This window comes from Apodemus sylvaticus, chromosome 10 (genome assembly GCF_947179515.1).
Source record: "Apodemus sylvaticus chromosome 10, mApoSyl1.1, whole genome shotgun sequence".
Classification (NCBI taxonomy): domain Eukaryota; kingdom Metazoa; phylum Chordata; class Mammalia; order Rodentia; family Muridae; genus Apodemus; species Apodemus sylvaticus.
Genome location: NC_067481.1, coordinates 75735398 through 75760882, shown reverse-complemented (window position 1 = coordinate 75760882; position 25485 = coordinate 75735398). Strand labels below are relative to the sequence as shown.

General features: G+C 43.2%; 1 protein-coding gene and 1 pseudogene across 1 annotated transcript; one reads left to right on the top strand and one right to left on the bottom strand.

Moving 5' to 3' along the window:
* Positions 1-9325: 9325 nt before the first annotated feature.
* LOC127693482 (T-cell-specific guanine nucleotide triphosphate-binding protein 2-like) lies at positions 9326-20645 on the top strand. Its single transcript, XM_052194383.1, has 2 exons — positions 9326-9507; positions 19016-20645. Exon 2 carries the CDS (start codon positions 19034-19036, stop codon positions 20309-20311), a length of 1278 nt encoding a protein of 425 aa, XP_052050343.1. The 5' UTR covers positions 9326-9507; positions 19016-19033; the 3' UTR covers positions 20312-20645.
* Positions 14502-19021, bottom strand: LOC127693486 (zinc finger protein 42-like; annotated as a pseudogene).
* Positions 20646-25485: the final 4840 nt, after the last annotated feature.

Genomic DNA, 25485 nt, shown 5'->3' with positions numbered 1-25485 from the left:
GTTAAAACCCTCTGGATTCCTCTGGGAGACTGCTAACTCTTGAGATGACTTCTACCCCTGGGAAAGCTGTCCTGTTGTGGGTCTTGGGTTTAGAGATTTACCAGTCTGACTTAAGGTTAGCTGTAGTAGATTAGAGCCTTTTTATTAAAAAGAGACTGTCCAAGACAAAACCAGAAAGCTTTCTGGCTAAGGCCCCAGCTAGTGTCGGCCAAAGGATTATAAAGTGGAAACCCACAAAGTTAATATTTTGGACAGACTAACTCATATGTTGTCTGGGTTTGGGGAAGGCTTGATTCTGTATTAGATGTCCAGCAGGTGCCTTAGCCATCCAAGCATGCAAGCGACCAAGCAAGCAGTACACACATCAGCAAAGCTTAGCAGTTAGCCTGCTTGATCATGCCACCCATTACTTGTAGAAATTGTTGGGGCAGTGAAATATTTCTCAACAACTAGCAAGTTTTAAAGAACAGCCCAACTGCACCAGGAAGTGGTTCAACTCGGGATAACTGACAGGGAATATTCCAGGTAGGAGCAACTTCCTCATGGCTTGTACAAGTTAAAAACATTTTTTTTTTTTTAAAAAAAACAAGCCTAACACAGAAAATTTATGCTCTAAACCTAATGTTCACCATGACACTTCTCAGTGAGCCCTGGCTGCAGACTTCATCCAAGAAAACACGAGCAATAGGGAATGGCTGGCCAGAACCCTGGCCCTGAACCTTGTGTCTCAGTGGGAAGTATGTTGAATCTCCTCAGTGGTTCAGTGGTTCCACATCTGTGGGTTATCTGCACATGGTTGATGGTTCAGAAGCAGTGCACATGAGTCATCTCCCTGTGAAAGGAAAATGGGAAGGCTGTGAGACTTCCATTTTTATAGCTAGTCAATGTCCTGCTTCCTTCAGTCAGGGTTTCACTAACTGACAGGTATGAGTCTGTCTTGAGCATGGTTGAGGTTTGTTTTGTCTCGCCTCCCTGTGCACTGCTGTTCTGGACTTAGCATCACTGAAACCTCTCAGGGATGTGAGAGTCATACCAAGAGATTCATAGTGAGGCGGAGTCCTTAAAGCTCTATTAAGTCCTGACTCAGATTCTTCCCACTGTTGTGTGTTTACTCCTGCCCCATTATTTGATGGTATCTCAGAAACAGTTTTTGATTTCTTCAATCTCCAATGTTATTTCATTAGATTTAAGAAGCTAGCTTTTATTTTGTGTTTTAGAAGTAAAAACTAAAAACCAGAGCACAGACATCTTCGTTCATAAGAGCTTAGAGCTCTTGGAGGGCTGAGACCTGGACAATGCACCTGGGAGACAAGAGGCAGGTGGCTGTGCTGTCAGGAACTCAGGAGGTGTGTTCACAGGGGTGGGAGGTGTGTTCACACTGGTGGGAACTGGGGAGCTGAGGATTCTGACTCTCCTACATGGGAGGAGTTACCTTTATATTATTTTGGATTTTGCCATCTGAGTCCATGACCTTTGCTCCTTCTCTCCCACCATACATTCCAGCATACCTATTCCTTCTACATGTATAGCTTCTTGCCTGAAGTCCTACTGGTAGGATCTCAGTACATGCATGTACCACCATCTACACAGGTCAGATAATTTCCCTTGGATAAGATGTGACTTATGCTATACCTTAGAGCCACTGTCACCTTCTGTAATAAGGTGACAGTTATTGTAATAATTATCAAACTTTAATAAGTATATCATCTTCTGCTCCTTATACTCTCTGCCTGTCCTCCATCAGCCAAACCTGGGAATTCACACCTCCAAATATTTAGGGAGCATTGGAAATTAATTAAACATTTCTCCAGAACCTATTCTCAGCACCTATCTCTCTCTCCTCTCCTCTCCCCTCCCCTCCCCTCCCCTCCCCTCCCCTCCCCTCTCCTCCCCTCCCCTCCTCTCCTCTCCTCTCCCCCATCTCCCCATCTCTGTGCTTTCTCAGGCTCCAGCATCCCAGGGCCTTATTTCTCCCCACTTACCTGGAAATTCACAATGGCAGGACCTAGACCCCAGGTAACCGCAACCTAATAGAACAACCTAACTATCATTTCCTCCAGTACTGCATAATGGTTCTACCCACTTTTGATGTTTTCTTTCCATGTTTTCTTTTTTATAAAGGCTGGGTGGTCACTGCACACAATCTTTGTATCTTAACATAAACTGCTAGAATTTCATCTTTCTACATACTACAGAACTTTCATTAATCTTTCCACATTTGACTTCTTTAAATATCTTAATTCAGACAGTAGAACATGTTTAATCACTCATAGCATACATGCAGCCCCCAGAAGCAGAGTCTGAAAGTCTACACTCCCCATCATTCTTATGGACATAATCAGAAGTCAGGAGGTTCAGAAAATGCAGACATGGCCATAGAGTGGCTCATAGCTCATTCATCTGAGCTCAGTGCTCTGCAGGGTCATAAAGATAGACATAAACTAAGGTCAAACAAGGCAGGCAATGGTTGAGTTCTATGTGACTATGTATGGACAGAAGATGGTGATGGTGCCCGTGCTGCCATGGTACCAAGTATCGGGCCTAGACCTGAGGGATTGACAGAAAACACAGACATGGGTCATTCAGTAAGGAGAATGCCAAAGTTTTACTGAGACACCAGCAATGTATATACTAGAGGCCAGGGAAGGGAACAGGAAAAAACAATTATAGCCATAGGTTAGGCACCTGGGAAGTCCCTACCACACTGGGTGGGAAGGCAGGAATCAAGCTAAGCCATGGGATAGGGATGTTTTGCTCTCAAGAAACCTGTGCAAACAGCTCAGCTGGGGGTGTTGAGCTAAACTCCCAACAGATGGGGCAAGAGTGAGGCGCAGACTCAAGAAGTTTCCAGACTTTTCTGTTTCTGTCTTTCAAAGTCCAGAGATCATGTATGAAATTTCCTGTTTCTACAGTCAATTCCAGCCACCCAGAGACTGCCTTATTCTGTGTCCCTGGCAACAACATATCATGAGTGTTACCCCTCCTGATATTGTCTTTCCTTTGAGTCCACCATGTTATTTTGTTTAATTACTTACTTACTTAATTTGAGTTTTGGTGTTGTTTTTATAAGTCCTGAGAGAGTAGGACCTGCAATCTCACACATGCTGGTTAAGTTCTCTACCACAGAGCCCCCTCCACAGCCCCACAGTGTTGCTGTGTAACTAGGTAATAGTCTTATTTGCTAAACCTACAAGAATACTGTGTGGGAACCTGTGTAAGGAAGCTGTGAACTTATTGTGAACTATGGGTGGGGCAGAGTAGAAAATGTTCTTTCCACAAGGGATTCTTTTTAGAAATAGTTACAGGAACTTTGATCAGTGAAGACACTTGAGAACAAGAATATGAAGAGAATTCCCTGGCCTGTCCATATTGTCTCTGGGGGCAGGTATTCTTGGTTCATTTTACAAGAGCGAAGATAATGTATAACACCAGGCGCTCTCCCTCTCTGTTCATGGATGTTCTGAAGTCAACTGTAGATCTCATCTCATGTGGTGCTCTAATAATAAAAATGAAATGTGCTTTGTTTCCAGTATTTCTAAGCTCAAATTCCTGGAGTTCCTGGATGCCCCAAAGTTTTTGGAATATCTTTCAATCCACAGAGACTTTGACTCGCTGACCATGGGGCAAGTCAACAATACTGACTTGGAGTTTGGTAGTGAGGGTGGAGATCAGATGGTGCTGGATGGCCAGGGATTGGTTTGCTCATCCCTCTTTCTTCTAATGGCTGCTTTTATTCTCCACCCATCGTTGAAGCTGGGGGTCTTCTCTTGCTTGTCATTGACAGTTTGTCAGTTGAAAAAGTGACTGTGTTCAACAGTGCAGAGGAAGTGCAAGTACAAGATAAAAAGATTACCTTCTGGGGATCCAGTGTACTATAGACTATAGTCACCCAAGTCCAATTATCTGTTTCCACACATATATACAGGGGGACTAACCCTCACTCCTGCTAGCACCCACACCAGTACTCACCCTATCTAAGTTAGGTTTTCTGTTGATGTGATAATACACCATGACCAAAGGCAGCCTGGGGAGGAAAGGTTCTATTTCACCTTATAGTTCCACGTCATTGAGAGAAGCCAGGGTAGGGACTCGAAGCAGGAACATGGAAGAAAGAACTGAAGCAGGAACCATTAAAGAGTTCTTCCCACTGGCTTGTTCTCTCCTGGATTGCATGGTCTGCTTTTTATAGCACCCAGGACCACCAGCCCAGGGGAGGCATTATCGATCATGAGCTGGACTATCCTATATTAATCATTAATTTAAAAATTCATGACAGGCATTGTGAGCTATACCTTCAATCCCAGCCCTCAGGAAGCAGAAGATGGGGATCTCTGTGAGTCTGAGGTCAATCTGGTGTACGTAGTGAGTCCTAAGACAGTCAGAGCTATGTAGGCACACACTGTCTCAAAACAACAACAAAAGAAAAACAACAACAAAAAAGAAAAACAAAAACGAAAAAGAAAAAAATGCATTATGGACTTGCCTAGTGGCCAATCTTATGGAGGCATTTGTTTGGTTGTGGTTGCCTCTTTTCAAACAATTCTAGCTTGTGTCAAGTCCACATGACACTAGTCAGGATATGCCACTCCCACTAGAGCTGACTTCAGCATTTCTGACTTTTCTTGGGTCTTGTCTCTGAACACCGCTTGGCTGATGGAAGTGATGAGTGATCATTGTTTACAATGGGAGATTCCATGCTCAGAAACCTTGACCTACTTCTGTATGCACCACATACACCTGCTGTGAGTCACACACAACCTGAGACACCCAAGACCCTGCTTTGAAAATTGATAGTAGGAGCAAAAGGAAAGTAAACAACTTAAGAGTTCACAGTACAACTGTGTCTGTTTTCTTTCTGTGGCACTGTGGTGGCCCCCTGTGGAGTGTGTAAAATAAACAACTTCACAATGCCTAGCACAACCTTGTCTCTCAGTTGCTCCTTTCCTCATTTGATTGACAATGTTTTTCTGGTATAACTTTGATTATTAACAATTTACCACAGCATGCCACTATTCCAAGGAAGTACAGGATTTGTGTTACACACCCACACATGTTAAATGCAGAGTTCTATGACTGGATATGTGTGCTGGGTTATCTGTCACATAGGAACACATATCTATGACACACCTAGACACATATACCAGCTCATAGAAATACACACATGTATAGGCCTGGCATATGCACACATGAACAAAGACACAGTTTTGTCCTTGATCCAGGCTGATAAGGTCACTCACCATTTGCTTTGCAACTAAAGAGAAAACCACAGTGTCCTTCTCAGGGACACTACAGGTGTCTTAGTTCTGAAGTAAGCAGATTTGGTTTCTCTTGGACATTGAAACCTTTAGCTCATTCATGCTTCTATTGTCCCACTGTAACTTGGGAACCCCCAAATGCTGAAGAATGCTCTCCACTGGTCTCCTGCTATGGTAGTGATAAAGATAGATGGTATTCTTTCTCTCCCTTTCATGCCTCAGAGTATCTTCATGGTGAATTTGTGACACATTGTCATAGAACTGAGTTATGGCTCTAGTTGTCTGGAAGCCAGGCACTATACCCCGCCCCCCCAAATTTCAATTTTCAGAACTAAAATTTTTATTCTCATACAGAAACCAAAAAACAGATGTAGCTGGTTCTCACACAAGAATCCACTAAGTATGGGAACGTCTGTGTAAGGGAGGAGACAGAATCACTGGGTACCTTCAGATAACTAGAAATAGGACCCGTAGATCATGATATCCCCCTCTATCTGTATTCACTCAGCCATTCTAAACGAGAATAAGCTCAAATCACATGGATCTGGAAAAAATGACACAGTTTGAATTAACAGGAGCATGTAATTTATTTTTCATATCTGATTACATGTGTTAAAATTATGCAGAAACACTGTCAATATAACCCAAACCATCCATGTTCAGAGACAGACTTCACCAAGGACAGAACATGTCAGCAACAGCTTCTTTTCCCAGCATGGTAGCAAATGACTTTCCTCCATGGTGATAAATGTTAAATACAACAAAACCTGTGAGAGATTATCTTGTCGCATCAACTGATATTGTCAGAAATCCTATCTTTACTGTGTGCCAGTCTATGCTCTCATCAGGGAATACGAGATGGATAAAATGAGAAAGGGAACTGAGTCCTAGGAAGAATCCATCCATTGCTCACTTTCCTGAGTGGATGGGATGTGACACTTCAGCCAGGACGGACTATATGTTGAACTGTGAGCCAGTTTAAACTCTTTGATCCTTAACTTGTATTTTATTACAGGTTATTTTATCACAGCAACAGTGTGACTTTACATAGCCTTTTGCCTTGGTCATAGTCCTCAGGTATTTAGTTGATACCATGGGTAGATATTACCATAAAGGTATTTTTACAAAAAAAAAATTAAATTGGAAATTAGAAGGCTTTGAATATACCAGATGGCCTTCCATCCTGTGAATGTAACCATCAATCAATTCAAAATCTTACAGTGAGGAAAAACCAGATATTCCCTAAGAAAAATAAGAGAGATTTCTTTTTCCTTCAGGTTATCTGGACTCCGGTTTCAGGACTGACACTTCCCAGGATTGCCAGCCTGACATGAAGATGTGCTTGTCAGATACGAAGCACAACAGTTTGAGTCAACTCAAGAGGAGAGAGGGGTGTTGGGGGGGGGGGGAGGCACAAAGGCAGAGGAAGAAATGAAGAGGGAGGAAGAGAGGGGCAAGAGTTGAGCATGGTTAGGTTTATTTCTAGTTTATTGTTAGAGGCAATGGTGAATGAGAGAGGGTTTCCACAATCTCATTCTCAGTGTGCTTGTTACTGGCATATAAAAAAGCTACTGATCCTTTAAAGCTAGTTTTGTATCCTGTGACTTTGCTGAAAGTGTTGATCAAGAAGTTTTCTGGTGGAGCTTTTGGGGTCTCTTAGGTATATCATACCATCTACAAATAGGGATCATCTGACTTTTCCTATTTGTATCCCTTTAATTTCCTTCTCTTGTCTTATTGCTCTGGCTAGTACTGCAAGCATTCTATTGAAAACAAGTGGGGATAGTAGGCAGCTCCGTCTTGGTCTCAGCTTAATGGGATTGCTTTAAGTTTTCCCCCAGTTAGGATGATGTTGGCTGTGTGTTTTTTGTATGCAGCCTTTATTGTGTTGAGGCATGTTCTCTTAATTTTGACTATTTCTAGAAAAAAACTTTTTGAGGAAGCCTCTCTTTATGTAGCCCTGGATGTCCCAGAACTTACTTTGTATAACAGGCTGGCCTCAAATTCATAGAAATCTGTCCATTTCTGCCTCTCAAGTGTTGAAATTAAAGAGATGTGTCACCATGTCTGCCTTCTCTAGGATTTTCATTATGAAGGCATTTTGGATTTTGTCAAATGCTTTTTTTTTTTTTTATCTATTGAGATGATCAGGTGAGTTTTGTCTTTAGGTACATATATGTATATAGTTTACTTGTTGAGTTATATATGTTGGACCATTGTTGCTACTTTGTTTCCAACCCAATTCCCGGGTAAAAGAAAGCTCAACTCAATCAGTTAACAAAACAAGCATAAGCCTAGATTGGGCAGATCTCCCGCTACACTACTCTATTTCCATCTATATTATCCCATATAACTTGCAGTTTCTCCAGGCCTCGAGCTTCTCTCTCTGCAGCCTCTCCTTTGTTCCTCTTAGCTCCTCTCCTCCTGTTGATCCTGTGGCTCCTCCCCTAAATTCACAGCTCCCCCCCCCCACTTCCTCCTGCCCAATCGAATCAAGTCTTTATTTGAAAAGTTAAGGTGGGGAGAAGGTTTACAAGGCAACTCCTCATCTGCAGCCCCTCTGAGGAGTGGAATTAGCATCAAAATACAAGCCCAGAGCTATCCACAACAGGCCATCTCTGCATTTCTTGGGAAAAGCCAATGTTATCACGGTGGATAATCTTTTTGAGATATGCTTAGTATTGTATTTAGCCTTTTTAATTGAAGATTTTTGCAGCTATTTTCATCAGTGATATTACTTACTATTCTGAAATTTTGAACTGCCTTGATTTTGTGCAGGTCCTGTTAGAGTCGGCACAGCTGCAGTGAGCTCCTGTGTACACTAGCCATGCCATGTCCTAAGGACAGCAATTCATACTACTCCACCTTCTCCGGCTGTTACCGTTTTTCTTTCATCTTTTCTGTGATGTTCCCCAGGTCTTGAGGTCAAGGGAAGATCAATATAGATGTTCCAGTCCACAGCCGACCTCTAGTCACCCTTTATCTGTATTTTGTAGAGTGATGAATCCTTGTAGTAACTACCACCCACTAAATAAGTTCTCTCATTGGTTGGTTACTCTCACACCCAGTATTGGCACATCTCTCCTCATAGGTTGGTCTTGTAGTCTACAGGGCCCAGGCAGTTTTCTTTAGAAGAACTGGACATCCTAGATCTGAAACCTGGAAAACAAACTCAGGTGACAAGAGGCTTGTGGATGAGAGTGTGAAGAGGTAGATTCACAGCACTGAGGAAGGGTTGGTGACGGCTGAGGAACTTCTCTCCACCTCTCCTCCAATAGCTATCTCTGTCTAGGTCTGTATGCCTCCGCATATCCAGGGAGTCCACTCAGCTTTCTCCACAGCCCAGCAGCTGGCTTCTTTGATTCCTCTCAAGTTCTATTATCACCTTTGCTCCTTGGTGCCTTCGTACTCACTGAGAAAGCATCAAGGGCTCCAGACCCCTGCAAACATCTCACAGAGACCCCTGCAAACGTCCACCTAATGGAGCCCCCCCCCCCCCCGCAAATGTCTAACTAATGGAGACTGCCCGCCCCCCTCCCCCGGCAAACATCTACCTCATAGAGATCCCCGACCCTCGCAAATGTCTATCTTATGGTGTAATTGCTAGGCACTCGTCAGAAACCCACGAGTCTGTCTATCACCATGTGCGATCTGAACCCTGATCTTGAGTTGTCTTGGTGGCTCTGGACTCTGTGAGACCCCAGATTCATGGGTGCTTTGGGGCTGAAATAAGGTTAGTCAGCCACAGTGTTCTGAGAAGGACAATGAAGCAAACCCATGGCACAGTCCTTCCCAATGGGTGGCATTTTTCAGTCATTCACTGGTGATTTTGGAAAATCCTCACCTCTTTCATCCTTGTCCCCAGGAATCCTTTGGCTTCAGAGAGCTCATTCCCCTGGTGTCTTGGCTAAGCGGCCCTCCACAGGGTCTTCCTGGCCTTGTATCTTCTAGTCTTCTTTTCATTCTCTGACCAAGTTGAAATTATAAATTGTTCCCTTTCTTTTTCCTGGAAATGTTTATGCTGCCCAGAAAGCACGGGAAGAGGTTTAGTTTCACTTTTGTTTCCTATAAATGCATCTCTTGCCTTCTTTTAGTCTACTGGGGCTCATTGCTCCGGATCCTACAGAGCCTCTCCCTATCCTCCCTTCTCCTTGATGCTTTCCTGAAGGAGGGCAGACCTGTGCAGTTGGAGGTGGCTGTGCTGTGGGCTGCAGTGAGAAACAGACTCAGTATTTTCTAATTCTTGGATCTGGTAAGTGAGAAAAGCCTTTGCCTCCGTAGTGACCTAGGTTTTGGCTTTGTGGACAGAGGGCAGAGCTGGCTTGGATAGGCAGCGGGTCTTGTCACTGGTCTTGCACAGGTGGCAGTCATGGGTCTGGATCTGCCTTTTGGTGCCGGTTGTTCTGTGAGATTTCTGAAAAAGTTTGGACTGAGCAGAAAGTTTCTGGGTGACTCTCATAAGAAACCATACAGAACTCATGGTAAAGTAGCTGGATCTCACCACCTGGGAGCTATGTCATAACCCTATGAGCTTTCCATAATTTAACAAAAGTCTAAGTAATGTTCATCACTGGCACATGAATAAAGCTGATTTGCTGAGGTCTGAGGATGTCTGTCCTCCATGAGACAGCTCATCAACCTCCATCTTCACACTTACAGAATATACTTGAGAGTGTGTCTGTTTTTTTTAAGATGCTGAAAGATCTCTACTTGTTCTAATGTTCACCTTATATAATTAGTTAACCAGAAATAAAGTAATCATTCCTCCTGTTTCTGTTCTTTCTCCCTGAACTTCCCCTCGCTTTCTTTTCTCCTCCCCTTCCTTACCTTCTGTCTCCTCTTTCTTCTTTGTACTGAGATTGGACCTTTGGCTTCATAAACCTTGGGCTATGCAAGGGCTCTATCACTAAGCTGCATTCCAAGCTCTTTTATTTTTTATATCTTTAATTTAAAAATGTATTTATGTGTATGTGTGTGCATACATGCATGAGTGTCTATGTGTGTGTATCATCACACACATGCAATGGCACATGTGCAGAGGTCAGGGAACAGTTTTGGAGAGTTAGACTTTCCTTCTACCTTATGGGGGTGGGTGTCTCTTGTTTCCGTGGCTGTGCTGTATATTCTAGGTAACCAACCTGCAAGCTTCAGGCTGCGTCCTCCTATGGCTCGTATCTCAAAGGAGGACTGGGGCAGTTACCAGTGTGCCTCACATCTGGCCTGTTATGCAGGTTCTAGGAATTAAAGTCGCCAGGCTTGCACGACAAGTGGTTTTACCCGTTGTCCCATCTTCCTGGCCCGGTTTTTACCTTTCATTACCAACAAAATGATTTTATTTTGGTCACTGACACATGATAAATATGGCAATTGTGTTGTTTGGTTTTTAAATATTACTTAAGTATGCATTAAAATAAGTTACATTTATGAACATTTATAATAAAATTTCCTATAAACAAGATCCTTTCTTAATGCATCCTCCTATATTTTTCATACATAGTCTACAAAACCAAATATAAGGCTATAAACTAATGATCTAGAAGTCCATATATATTTTGTAGTTAGAGAAAGCATACATTCAGGTTTTATCAATAATGTGCAATGTGCACTTTGGTTATCCAATCAGATGCTAATCACAAATTATCTAACGTGGTCTGCTAACATGAAGAGTAACCCTTCAGTTTCTTTGGTAGAGACACTATGGGTTTTTTAAAACATGAAAGTGAGTTTCAGGACAGCCAGGGCTACACAGAGAAACCCTGTCTTGAAAAAAAAACAAAATAAAAATAAAAATAAAATAAAAATAAAAACATGAAAATAGCCAAAGCCATTTTTTAAAGGCAAGATTTCACTATGCTCCCGATGTAGCCAAGACTGGCCTTGAACTCACAATTCTGTGTCCACCACCCAAGTACCTTAGCACTGTACTTAGTCAAAGGCTAATGTTTGTTTAATAATAGCAGAGAAGTTGATTTGTCAAAGTCCAGCTCCAACAATGAGATCAATAATCCAGGGTTGGTGACTAATATAAAACAGGCTCCCTCTGTCTCTGTCTCTACCTCTCTCTGTCTCTCTCTGTCTTTCTCTGTCTCTCTCTGTCTCTCTCTGTCTCTTTCTCTCTCTCTCTCTCTCACACACACACACACACACACACACACACACATTTGGTGGATGAAACAAGGTTCCAACAACTTTGTTTTTTCCTTACATAATGAAATAAAATTCCTCTTGCAGGAAAAAAATAACAACAAAAAACCCAACAAAAACAACACAATCGCTTTTTAATCATGAATTTTAATTGCACGAGTGGTTACAAGTTTCATATTTTTAAAAAACAAGTGATTCTAAATCCCACATCTGATCACTCAGTTTTTTCTTTTACAGATGAACAGAAATTGAGTAAGCCAGATACTTTTTAACAGGCGGTTTCTTTTGTACTGGCAGGCAGCAGTTTGTGGTTACATAAAAAGGAAGTAGACATCATGTTATTCTAACTCAACACAATTCTTGTTCCTCTCACATGGTTAACCATTTACCTATTCTTATATTGTTTTCATAGAAAAGTAAATGTATAGTTAACTAGAGAACTGTAGGTTGGAGACAACAGAAAAAGAAGACTATATTCAGTCTGCGTGCTGCACAGCACCAAGTCCTAAAGGCGCACACCAAAAACTCATCAGCAAATTTATAGTTATAAGATCAGGAAATTAGATTTTACAACAGATATAGAAGCTCAATCTTAACAGTGGAGACTGAACCTCAATTACTGTCTTTGATCTTTGGTCCATTTCCTGTAGGTGAGACTCATGAGCCTTAGTAACCAGGCCTGCTTTGTTCTTATTCTTTGAGCTTAGCAAACGTTTCACAGTAACCAAGAATGTGCTTTTTAATTTTATGTGGGCCGTAGGTTTTCTGCTACGAAGCAGCTGGCAAAATACCTTAAACTATCTCCTTAATCTCCCTTATCAAGTACTCTAACTTCCTATGACTATTTAAATCAAATCAGGAATTCTGTAAGATCATTAATTCATCTAAACAGCATCATCCTATGAAAGTTCATCTTTATTGATCAGCAGGAAAGTTGCCCAATAGAGTGGGCTGTCTCCCATGAAGAAAGCACACTGGACTGTGGACAGTGATGGACTCCTAATACCCATTCACACACAAATGTATACCCATTGCACTTATCTGTGCAAAACAGAGGGCTGACTCCAGGAAGCTCCCTGGCCTACTGAAGTGCTTCCTGTATGGTGTCTGCTAGTAACTATTTACACTTGATCTTAGCCAAAAGGCCGAGAAGCGATGCTAGTAACTATTTAAATATTCTAAGTCTTATTAAAACCCCCACCATACCAAAATGCTGCAAGAAAAGTGAATGCTAGTACCATTACTTAAAGATTGATTTATTATCGTTTTATGTGTTTGCATGTTTTGCCTGTGCATATGTGTGTGCCTGGTGCTGTCAGAAAAGAACGTCAGACCAATGGGGCTACAGTTATAGACTGTGGGTGCTGGGACCTGATCTCGGTCCTCAGGAATAGCATTGTGTGGTCTTCATCATTGTCCCCACTCTCCAGAACTTTCTACCATCATTCAAATGGTGTCAGATAATATACAATTTAGCAATCAATAAAACAGATTAAAACCCCATTAGTATTGCAAAAAAGAAATCATTGAGATTCTGTTACAGGAACAGAGCTGAACCAATACTATTCTGGACTTTCTAGAATTTAATTTAGAAAAATCACTTTGGTGAGTTATAGCTTAGGGTAGAAAGGCATACTTAGAATTCCTAATGCACACTTCATTGTTTTGTTTTTATGTTCGTTTGTTTGTTTACTGAGCTGGACATTCTTGTTTCTTCAGAAAATATGACATGTCTTAGCTTGCAAACAGAAGCAAGCTTTCCTCTGAGAGGCTCCACCCAGCAGGTGACTCAGACAGATGCAGACACCTACAGACAAACAGTGCGTGGAGCTTGGGGAATGCTTATGGAAGAACAGGAGGAAAGGTTGCAGGCTGAAGGGGATAGGAACTCCACAGGAAGACCAACAGAGTCAGTTAACATGGACCCTAGGGGCTCTCAGAGTCTGAACTACTAATCAAAGAACATGCACGAACTGGACCTAGGCCTACCCGCACATATGTAGCAGATGTGCAGCTTGGTCTTCATGTGGGTCCCGAGCAACTGGAGGTGGGGGAGGGGGAGCTATCCCCAAAGCTGTTGCCTGTCTGTGGGATAAGTTCTTCTAGCTGGGCTGCCTTGTCTGGCCTCAGTGGGAGAGGAAGAGCCTAGCTTATCAGAGACTTGAAGTGCCAGGATAGGGGTGGGGGGGGATACCCTCTCAGAGGAGAAGGGGAGAGGGGATGGGGGAAGGATTGTGAGAGGGGCAACCAGGAGGGTGGCAGTCAGTGGGATATAAAGTGAATAAGTAAAAAAAAATAAGTTTACACACACACACACACACACACACACACTTGTTTCATGATTAAATAACCATTCAAGATTTGTTAGGTTAAAGAAAACAGTGTTTTCAAGACACAATGGGACTGATGCACGCACAAACTCAGAGACTGTGCAGCAGGCACAGAGCCTGCCAGGTTCAGGCCAGTTGGGCTTCCAGCACTGCGACGGAAGTAGGCATGGGCTCTCATCCCAGTAGAGCTGTCTCCAGTTAACAGCCACGCACAAAGGAAAACGGGGCTTCTCCAAGGGAGTCTGCCTGAGTGGGACTCAAACCACTCGTAAGGGCAGGCCCACGCCCAGCGGTAGATGGCAAACAGAAAAGGAACTTCAAGGTTTATTTTTGGAGATATTTTTGTCACATATTGCTTTATTTGGCCTTAAAAAAAACCTTACTACGTGTATATTATGCTTTACAAGTTTTGAGTTTTTAATGGTGTGTGTGTGTGTGTTCTGTGTGTGTGTATACGTGCATGTTTGTTTTTAGTTTCTTTTTTTTTGTTAGTTTGTACAGTTTAAACACTCTTGTTTGTCTTTTTTATTTACCTGTTTTCTCAAGGGAGAAACAAAAAAGGAATGGAATTGGAAGGGTGAGGAAGGTTGGAAAGTTATGAAAATAACTTTATTTTTTATTTTCTTTTATTTTGAAACATCTAAAATCTTCAGATGGATAACTTTATTATAACTTCACATTTAACTATGATTAATATAGTTTGGTACAATGAGAAAAACAAAAATCAAAAAATAAAACTTATAAATATGTATTCCTCTGTTGACTATCACATTTACCATGAAGCACATTTTTTAAAGGTAAAAATGAGGCAATTAGGAACTGCATAATTAAAAATAAGTGATTTCCTATGAAGTATGCAAAAAAAACTCAATCCCTCAACTTCAATAGTGTACACATATATGTACAATTAAAGATTTTTCTTTTAAACTGCTTTCACCATTGACGTTTCTGTTAGGATTATGCCAGTCAGAATGGCTAAGATTAAAAACTCAGGAGACAGCAGGTGTTGGCGAGGATGTAGAGAAAGAGGAACACTCCTCCACTGCTGGTGGAATTGCAAGATGGTACAACCACTCTGGAAATCAGTCTGGCGGTTCCTGAGAAAACTGGGCAGGACACTTCTGGAGGTCCCTGCTATACCACTCCTGGGCATATACCCAGAGGATTCCCCGGCATTCAATAAGGACACATGCTCCACTATGTTCATAGCAACCTTATTTATAATAGCCAGAAGCTGGAAAGAACCCAGATGTCCCTCAATGGAGGAATGGATATAGAAATGTGGTATATTTACATAATGGAATACTACTCAGCAATTAAAAACAATGAATTCATGAAATTCTTAGGCAAATGGTTGGAACTGGAAAATATCTTCCTAAGTGAGGTAACCCAACCACAAAAGAACACACATGGAATGCAGTCACTGATAAGTGGTATTAGCCCAGAAGCTCTGAATACCCAAGACACAATTAACATATCAAATCATTCCCAAGAAGAAGGAAGGAAAAGGCCCTGGTCCTGGAAAGGCTTGATGCAGCAATGTAGGGGAGTACCAGGACAGAGAAATGGGAAGGGTGATTGGGGAACAGGCGGAGGGAAAAGGGCTTAAGGGACTTATGGGGAGGGCGAACCGGGAAAGGGGAAAGCATTTGGAATGTAAACAAAGAATATAGGGGGAAAAAAGCAATGCAAAAAAAGAAAAAAGTTCTTAAAATTGTATAATAAAGTAAATAAAAATACAAGCATGCCTTCTAGAGCTGTAAAATTATTTTAGTCATAGAATCTATTCCTACAAATAATAATCCATACATAATAATGCATGTATCCCCAGTGGCTCTACCATTAAGACTACACAACCTGAGGACAATCTGTCTTGGCTTTCAGCATTTCTTCCCTGCTTTTGCATGGGTCAGGATGTGAATCTTCAGGTTATTTGACTGAATAAAGCTCTTCTCGCAGCCATCAAAGGGACGCACAAAGCGCTTCTCCCTGGTGTGGATGCGGACATGGGTACGCAACTGAAATCCAGTGAGAAGCACTTCCCGCAGCCTTTGGAGGTGCACTGAAATGGCTTCTCTCCAGTATGAACCAGAAAATGCTTTAGTTTTGAGCTCACCATAAAAACTTCCCCACACTCTGCACGTACGTGCTGACGGGGACGGTGGACAGGCATGTGTTTCCTCAGCGCAGTTTCTTCCTGCACCCAGCTTGAGGACACTCCAGCATCAATAAGTGACCACAGTATGCACCACCCTTCTGCTTCTCTCTAGTAACGCCGCCTGCAAGCTGCTTACGATAGGATAAGTCAACTTGCGAGGTTTTTTTCCAAAAGGAAAGTTCTGCTTGTCACAGATTCAGAATACCCACGTACTGAGTTCGCTCCATCAGCCTGCCGAGGCGCCTCTTGCGTGGCCTCTCTTTGCTCGTCTTGTCCTCTTTGTCAGGTCCTCCAAAGAACACTCGAGAAGGGAACTCGCTTCCAGAACCTGGCGAGAAAGGTGTTGTTCTGCTTCCTCCAGGCTTTAGGATTTAAAAATAAATCCTTTTCCAGAATGGGTTCAGAGAACTCACGTCTTATGATGAACTCTATGCATGACGGTATCCGTCTGGTAACTCACCTCTCTGTCTCCGGGATAATCTCACTTTCATCCTGGATGGTGTATGCTATGGGGCGGTTCCACTCTGGTATTCTGGCCTGGCCTCGTGGATGGTGTATGCTATGGGGAGGTTCCACTCTGGTATTCTGGCCTGGCCTCACCTCGTCTTGTTTTAGGGTCATTCTGTCGAGGGCTCTTCTGCCTGGCCCTTTCTGGCCACCTGTCTTCGCCATTTTCTTTACTTGTTCATTCATGTTGTCCTAGCTGTTTCCTTCTTGAATAGTGACTATGAATCACTTCCAGGCAGCGATTCAGAAGGTCACCTCAGGCAAGTACCTGCTTTTTGGCCAGGCGTAGTTGGTGACAAAACTTGGAGTCAGTACAGTGAGACGGTCCTGCTTTCTTCAGTGTACAGGGGCTGCTAGACGCACTGGACACTCCCTTGAGATCAAAAGACTGTCTTCTTTGCCACTTGTCGAGTGGCCCAGCAATTAGTCCATTTCTCTAATGCCCCCAGAGATGCGATGCACTCTAATTATTTCCCACTTGGTTTCCTTTCTGAAATCCCAAGAAGAAATTGCCACTCGAACCCAGAGCAGCAGTAGAAATCTAGGCGGCCAGGAGCATAACTTTATTTTTTAATACAAAATTATTAGGTAAGCATTCCATGTACTTTTATGCAATAAAAGTACATTTATGTACTTTTATGTCTCACTTTACACATTATTCTGTAGGACTTTTATGGATATATAAAGTTTAGAAAGAAGAACTTTCTCAAAATTCTCATCAGATTTAGGTGGTTCAAACTACAACTAACACTAAGCTCAACATTGACATCCCTTTTAAAATAGATGTTTCTAGAAGTTTTAGTGCTTAATTTAAGGATGTTCTGGTTTACACTGGTTAACTACTTAAGGTGCTTTGTTTTGGATTTTTGTTTTTGTATTCTTCCGCTAAAAAGCAGAGTGGAAGAAATGATCTCTGTGCTCTTAACTTGAAAAGTAAGACTGGAGCTCAAAGGGAAACGGTTGAAATTCACACGTGGTTCCTGGCATCCTGTCAGCTTTTCAGCCCAGTGCAGCAGAGTCCACAGCTGTACAGGACATGTAATTCTCAGTTTTATGATGGAAATGTTAACATCACTAGAGGATTCTAGTAACTTCAGGTACAGCAGAGTTGCACGGAACACGAACACGGAACACGGAACACACGGAACATAAACCGTGGGGTCTTTAAGAAAACAGTGCTAGGATACACGGGAGATACATCTTTCAGTTCTCTCTGTCACCCATGGTCCACCAACTTACACTGCCACAGCTTTATAATTCCTCCAAGAAGGAGATATTTTCCGCACCACTGCATGAGTAATCTCACTGCACACTCTAGACTACAATGAAACCTTCAGCATTTCTTGCAGAGCTTGGCACATCTCTGTGGGACTTCTTTAGAAGATCAGCTTCTCCTGCTTCAGCAGCTTCTCCTACCTCAGCAGCTTCTCCTGCCTCAGCAGCTTCTCCTGCCTCAACAGCTTCTCCCGCCTCAGGAGCTTCTCCTGCCTCAGCAGCTTCTCCTACCTCAGCAGCTTCTCCTGCCTCAGCAGCTTCTCCTGCCTCAGCAGCTTCTGGGTCCATTCTTTGTCCATGATGTCATAGGCAGAGTTCATTTGTGTAAGCCAGTGTTCTTACCTTATTTAGATCTGCATTGGTGGTGGTGGCCCTGGCACAGACTCAGAGAGGCAGGAGGAAAGGTTGACCTGGAATGGAGGCCTTCCTTTGTCCTGGGCAATCACGGGGTGACTTTCTGCAACAGGTGGGCTCCTGTCAGCAACCTGAGGATAGTTTGATTTGTGTGTTTCCAATTTTGCCGTAGTCTTTGAGCTTCTTGCTCAAGCTGCTCATGAACTAACTCCCTTCTGGAGGCCAGGCAGGCCTTGAACTTACTGCTTTCCTGCCTCAGCCTTTTGACCAGTCAGGGTTACAGGATATAATAAAATTAATATGTTCATTTTATTTTATTTTTTATGTTTGAGGGCTAAAAGTAGTTCTTTCTTGTCCTAAACATTGTTTTTGAAGGATCTGCATGAGGAAGGAGACAGTTATTCTCCATTAGATAAACCCTTTGTTGTCTCTTAGGAATGCTAATGTATGAGTGTATTTGAGGTGTTGAGTATGCTCATTTTCCCACTGACCAATGTACACTTGTGTGGACATATCACCTCTTACAACTCCATGAATAAGGGCAGTTATAATGGGGCAATTGGAACAACAGAAACTTTTCCTCTTCTAGTTCTGGAAGCCAGAAATCTAAAATTAGTTCAAAATTAAATTTGCACTTGCGTTTCTCTGAATAATGCAAAGTATTGGCCCTACCTGGAAACTGTTAATCAGAGCAGCCAACTCACTTCTCCTGTGTAAATTATATATTCACAGATTCTGGGGGGTTTGATGTGGACATTTTCGGGATCATTATTCTGACAGCGCAAGAGTGGTCATTCTCTCCTGAATCTGAGACACGGGAGCCAATAATAAAGAGAATAAGTGTGCCTTCTCCTGGAATATAAATGAGTTACAGTGACATGAACCAGCCTGGGAGGAAAGGAATGGCCGTCAGGGGCTAGTGTGTCTGGAGGGGTGGGGTTCTCTTTTGCCACCCCTTCTCCTTAACTCTTCATCTTTCTCCCTTCTCCCAGGTCTCCCTGGTAGCTGCCATGGATCCGCTCATCTCGGCCTTCCTGAAGGGTGCTTCAGAAAAGAATTTCCAACAATTAGCTATGGAGTTTCTGCCTCAGTATACTGCACTGGTCAGTAAGACGGGAGGCATGCTCTCTCCAGAGACTCTCTCTGGTATTCACAAAGGCCTCCTGGAGGGAAAGCTGCCTGACGTCATGAGCCACATCCAGGAGGCGATTCATGCTGCAGAGAATGCTGTCCTGCAGGTGGCTGTGATTGGGCAGTCTGGGACCGGCAAGTCCAGTTTCATAAATGCCCTTCGAGGAGTGAGTCATGAAGCAGAGGAATCCGCTGATGTTGGGACAGTGGAGACCACAATGTGTAAAATCCCCTATCAACATCCAAAATATCCCAAAGTGATCTTCTGGGACCTGCCTGGGACCGGGACACCCAATTTCCACGCAGACACGTATCTAGACAAAATGGCATTTGCCAGCTATGACTTCTTCATCATCATTTCTTCTTCCCGCTTCAGCCTCAATGATGCTCTCCTGGCTCTGAAAATCAAGGATGCTGGGAAGAAGTTCTACTTTGTTAGAACCAAGGTGGACAGTGACTTATATAGCGAAGAGAAAACCAAACCCAAAACCTTCAAGAAGGAGAATGTCCTTCAGCGTATTCGAGACTACTGTCTGACTAATCTCATAAGCATTGGAGTGACGGAACCACACATCTTCCTAATCTCCAACTTTGATCTGGATACTTTCGACTTCCCAAAGCTGCAGGAGACTCTGCTGAAGGAACTCCCTGGGCACAAGCGCCATATGTTTGCCCTGCTCTTGCCCAATATCTCTGATGCTTCCCTTGAGCTAAAGAAACATTTTCTTCAAGAGAAGATCTGTCTGGAGGCCTTGAAGTCAGCTGCTGTGAGCTTTATCCCCTTTATGACCTTCTTTATCGGCTTTGATCTACCTCAACAAGAAGAGTGCTTGAAGGAGTACCGAAACTATTTTGGCTTGGATGATAAATCGGTTGAAGAGATTGCTGAAAGGTTGGGCACACCCTTGGAAGATATCAAGGACCAACTCAAGTGCTTGGATTTCTGGTCCCTTGTAAAGGATGACAGCATAATCACACAAGCTAAGAACGCTGCTGAAGCTTTTTCTTCCGTGAGTGGAGGCCCTGCGTCTTCTGTCTTCCAGGCTTTGAAAGTCTACTACAGGCGCAAACAATTCCTTAACACCGTGGCTGATGATGCCAAACATCTCTTGAGAAAGATGGAAACAGTAAATGTTGCCTTGGCAAACAGTAAATGAGTTTCAGGGCTTCTGTGTGTCCAGATTGGCAATGGGGTTGGTTGTCCTTCCACCATACTCCCAGGCAAGCTCTTCCCTAAGGTCCACAGATGTGTATCCCATAGAGAAAGTCCATTGCTTCCCTTTAGAGATCACTATCATGCATGAATTTTTTTTGGTTTTTTTGGTTTTTTATTTTTTATTTTTATTTTTTTTTTCTCATATGCTATTTTCTATGTTCATTGATTTTTCTTGATAATAGTCAGCAATAGCATATCATCTGCCTCTGTGTTAAGAGAGAACCTATTTCTGATCCATTTACACCAATAAATAAAAGTTTGTAATAACAAAACGAGACTTAGACATCACCGTTTCCCAATTCTTTTTCTCATTTATCTTCTCAACGCCCTCCTCACTGAACTAAAGAATGGTCTATAAATATGAGAACACGGTTAAAGGCATAGTAAACATTTGCCGTGGGAAAGTACAACATGCCCAGGAGGTGGTGACAAGATGAAGTAATGAAGTAGGAGAAGACCCAGAAAAGAACATGATGTGTAAGAGGTCAAGGGGGAATCTGCAGTTATGAATACAGCACACGAATGTGAGAGCAGGTATGGCTGGTTGCAGGAATGCAGAAATGCCAGAAATCTGATGGGGACTGATGAAAATAGGGGAAGTCAGAGGAGGGAGAGAGGGAGAGAGGGAATTGGAGTCACTTCAAAGAAGTTCTAACATATGAGTTTGCTTTTCCTCAAGGGAGTCAGAAAGCAGGTTGGGTTGAGGAAAAGTCCCGCAGAGCTCCTCAATAGAGGATCACCTTAGGCAGGAGTGTGGAGAGACCCAGGTAGAGCTCTCACCCCTAGGAGGCTCTCTGTAATTATCCCAGAGGAGGTCATGATGGTACTTGGGGTTCAGGAGGCAGCAATGGAAACAGAAGCGTTTGCTGTGAAATAAAAATGGAGTATGAGGTTGCCACACTCACCCTGGGGAAGCCGAGACAGAATTGTGGGGACAACCCCGGAATGACTGGGAGAGGAGCATCGCCACTACCTGGCAGGCATAGAAAGGAATGGGAGGAGCAGAAGTCAGAAGAACCTGGGGTTCAGCTGCATTCACGTAGTCAGGATCTTCCTACACACACAGACTAGAAGGAGGGGGTAAATAATGTGAGAATTGAGGTAGCAGGGGAATCCTAGATGATCTAGGCTGGGTTGGGTGAGTGGACACAGTGAGATCAAAGTCTTGACTCCCCACAGACACCCCGACTTCCAGGTCTCACTATGGAGAGAGTGAGCTGGACCTATCTACTTTATGTTTCTTTTTTTTTTTTTCAATACTAGTAATTTATTGGATATTTTTTCTTTTGACTTTGGGATGAAGTATATTTCCTTCACCACTTGAGACTTGGACTTCAAGTTCATCAAAAAATCCCACCTGGAGGCTGAAGTGGTAAGTGTAACAGAGCTTTGGATAGGACCCATCCTTTCTCCACATTTGCCTGAGACATGACTACAGTCTCTCCATGTCAAGGCAATCACCCTGGAGAAGTTCCAAACAAGGTGGTGGAGAGACGCATGGCTCCGAAGTGCTCTCTTCCTAGAGGGTGTTAAAGGATTGGGTTTGGGTTTTTTGAAATGAAACACTTGGAAGGAGAAGCTAGGAGGTGTCATCTAAGGGGGCAGGTGTGGTACACCAGATTTTCTCCTCAGTGTCATAGGTGCTTTGAAAAATCAGTTAGCTGGCTGGTGAGACGGCTCAGTGGGTAAAAAGCGTTTGCCACACAGGCCTGGAGACCTGGAATCAAATTGCTGGACCCATGTAAAGGAGGCAGGAGAGAATCAACCCCCCCAAATTGTTCTCTAACATTCACACATGTGCTATGGCACAACTATCTGTCTCCCCTCCCCCCAAACAATAAAAAATATATGCAAGTAATAATAACAAAGATAAATACAAAAATTATAATGATGAATTAGATGGCATTGAACATGTGCCTGTTGCATGCAATCTGACAAAAACAAAGACAAGAATTAGGTCATCTGTCTGAGCCTGGACATGATCCAAAAAACACCAGAGGAAAGCTTGCTGGAGTAGAGTGACATGTGGTCCATGTGTCCTATCTGGCTCACATGCAAGAGTTGCTGAGGAGTCATCTCAAGCCCTTTCCTGAGGCATTCTGGGAAGGCCAGCTTCAAATGCTTTGGACAGGAGAGAACTTGGTATTAGACTTTGTGCTTCTCTCATATGAGAAGCCTAGATTTAAAATGGTGTGTGTGTGTGTGTGTGTGTGTGTACACTTCTATGTGAGGATGCATTCATAGGTCATGAAACCAGAAAGGGGAAAAGAATCTTATGGCTAGTGGGGAATACACACAATACAAAAGTAGAAATTGGAAGTAACTGGGGAAAGAGAGGGAACTGACTGTAGGGAAAGGGTCATGGGGAATAGCAATGGGGGAGGGAAATGATTAAGAACAAAGTTTAATGACATATGTGTTGGGATTCAGACCCAGGACAAGGGGCTGAGGTGAGTATTTAACTTACCAAAAACTAACCTGGCCTCCAGGTTCTCCAGGCATTCCTTAGTCCCTACCTGTTGCAGGGTATGGCTGGCATACCTACCCTCTGCCCTGAATTTTCCAGCTGAGGGGCTGGGCTTCCCCTCCCCCCAAAAGCTCTTCCCTATATAATGCATTATATATATCTTCCCTATTTTGGTCTCTCTCCTCCCCATCTCTGCATTTTCTTTCTTCCTGCAGGTAGACTCTCTTTCTCTTTCCCCTCTCCTCTGTCTCCTTCCACATGGGGACTCCCCTGGCCTCATTCCTTGGGATCAGGGAATCCATTCGAGGAGGCTTCCCAATAATTTGCCTTTATAATATTCTGATCTGGCCTGAATTGGCTCATTTTAGCAGCAGAGAATACTTTTCAGTGTGTATGGAGGTGCCATGACTAAACCCTTACTTTTCATATTAACGAGTTGTTTAATTAACCTTCCTTGTTTTTATGCCTCTGCCTGTCCCTTCCCCCACAGCATTGAGCTGGACTTCCCAGCCCATTTGCGACATCCCTGGCTGGCAGCCCTAGCCTTCCGCTGGTGTTATCTCTGGCCTTTGTTCCGCTGGATTATTTGGCTAAATAATAGTAAAGTCAGTCTTGATGAGCAAACTGTCGTCTTGACTCAAATCTCTTTCGTCGCCTTCCCGTTTATCCCCAGAATTCTCTTCCAGGTCTCCAGTTCACATGTGGCCATGGGCGGCTACATCTTCCTCCAATTTGGCAGATCCAGTGAGGAACACCAAGGGTGTTCATGAAATGAAGCTCATGAACAAATCCGTCTCATCTATTCTGGCCAACACCCAGAGCCCCCACCCTCTTCCATTATAAATCATTTCCCCTCCCCTACCTCCCTTCTTTCCTTGGAGTCTATGCCAAATGCTAAACACAGGCTGGGTAACTTCCTTGCTAGAGAAAGCTCTGAGTAAATATCTCATGTTTGCTTTCACTTTGGATTTCCATTGTCTATTTCTACAGGGTCAAAGAAGGATTAAAAAGGAAGCTGGAAACCAAAAGAAGAAACACATAATATCCAAACGCATAGGCTGCGGCAGAGGTAGGCTTGATGTAATGTAGAGCTTTCAATGCTCGTGTTAAAAAAATACAAGAAAAGATGGACTTGGTAAAGAGCTGTGCTGCTTTAAAAGGCCTCAAACCAACAACCTACTTACGCACTCACCTTGCACCCCCCCCCACACACACACCCTGATACTCACACACAGTTTAGAAACCTGAAGACAGAAAAGCAAAGTCAGTCCAAGAGGAAGTGGAGAAGGATCAGAGCAGGACAGAAAAGATTGGCAAAAGCAACGGAATGAAAAACAGATAAAATTGAAAGCAACACGACTGGCTGTTCCTAGGTAAACTGTAGGAGAAATTTTATTGTAGATAAAGGAAGAATGTAGCCAGAGGCAGAGACACCTGGGAGAGCCCAGAGACCATACTGAGCTGAATGTAAGAAAGAGGGAAGGGGAGGGAGAGGGGAGAGGGGTCCAGGTACCCAAAAGGGGTGAATTATTTAGGGGAGAGTGGCTGCTCCCTAGGCTTGAGAGTTGTTGGTGGGGGGTCATGAGCAGAGGGTGGGGGGGGGTGATAGTGGGGGGGGGGTGTAGGGTGGTCTGCCAGTCCAGTAGCAGATAGGGACTGAGGGATTCAGGGGAAACCTGGTGGCCAGATCTACTTTGAAAGGTTAAAGAGGCATCTTAGTCATTTGTCAAAGGTTGAAACCTAACATCCCAACCTTTTGGTTGATAATCCAGGGCTGATGAAGCAATCTTTTTTATTTCTAATTCCTGCTGACACTGATGCTGATTGGTGGCTTAGGGATGGGGGTGGGGCAAAGAAACTGGAACACAGACCAAGTCCGGGAAGGTTGTTTCACTTCCTGACCAGGCCCAGAAGGACCATCTTGGGCAAAGAAAGTTCCAAGTTCCAAGTTTTCTAGCAGTCTGTGAGACGGAACCACTCTGGGCTAGCTGCTTTGGAGCTTTGAGGCCGACCCAGATGCAGATTTTAAGGGGGTACCTGGAGCCGGCACTGGAGCAGTCTGTAATTGATTTTAAATCTTCTAGGACAGATAGATCCCTAATGGAGAGAAGGGAAAGCTAAGAAGTTTGGGGGAAAATGGTTATCCAGGTGTACATTTGAAACTTTTAAACCCACAGTTCTGGTAGTTGGGGAGGGAGTCCCAAGACCAGAGAAAAGGGGAGACACAACACCCTTAGAAATAGGCAGTAGGCAGGAAAACTTCGGCTGCTGTTGACAGGAGTACTTTATCTGGAGTCCATTTGACCTGCAAGAGCTGGATTCAAGTTGGTTCCCTGAAGCTTACAAGAAAAATTTTAAGCTTATAAAAAGAGATAGAAAGTTACCACTGTTTATAATCTGTACTGAAATCCACACTGTAGAAAAGGCAGTAGACTGTGAGTCACAGTGAAAGCTTAGGGTCCCCAAAAGCATGGACACTCTTTCCTCTACCCAGAAGATTGGTGTATGTAGATTGGACAAATATTTATTTTTTTTAGCACAATGACAGCAATTTTTTCAAGTCTACCTAGAAGACACCCAGAGGAAACTTAAAATTTTGAGCTTGTGACTATGATAACATTAGCAGTGCTTAACCAGAACTAGATTAA

Excerpts from the sequence above, each read along its gene's own strand:
- LOC127693482 (XM_052194383.1), top strand. The coding sequence starts at position 19,034 with ATGGATCCGCTCATCTCGGCCTTCCTGAAGGGTGCTTCAGAAAAGAAT.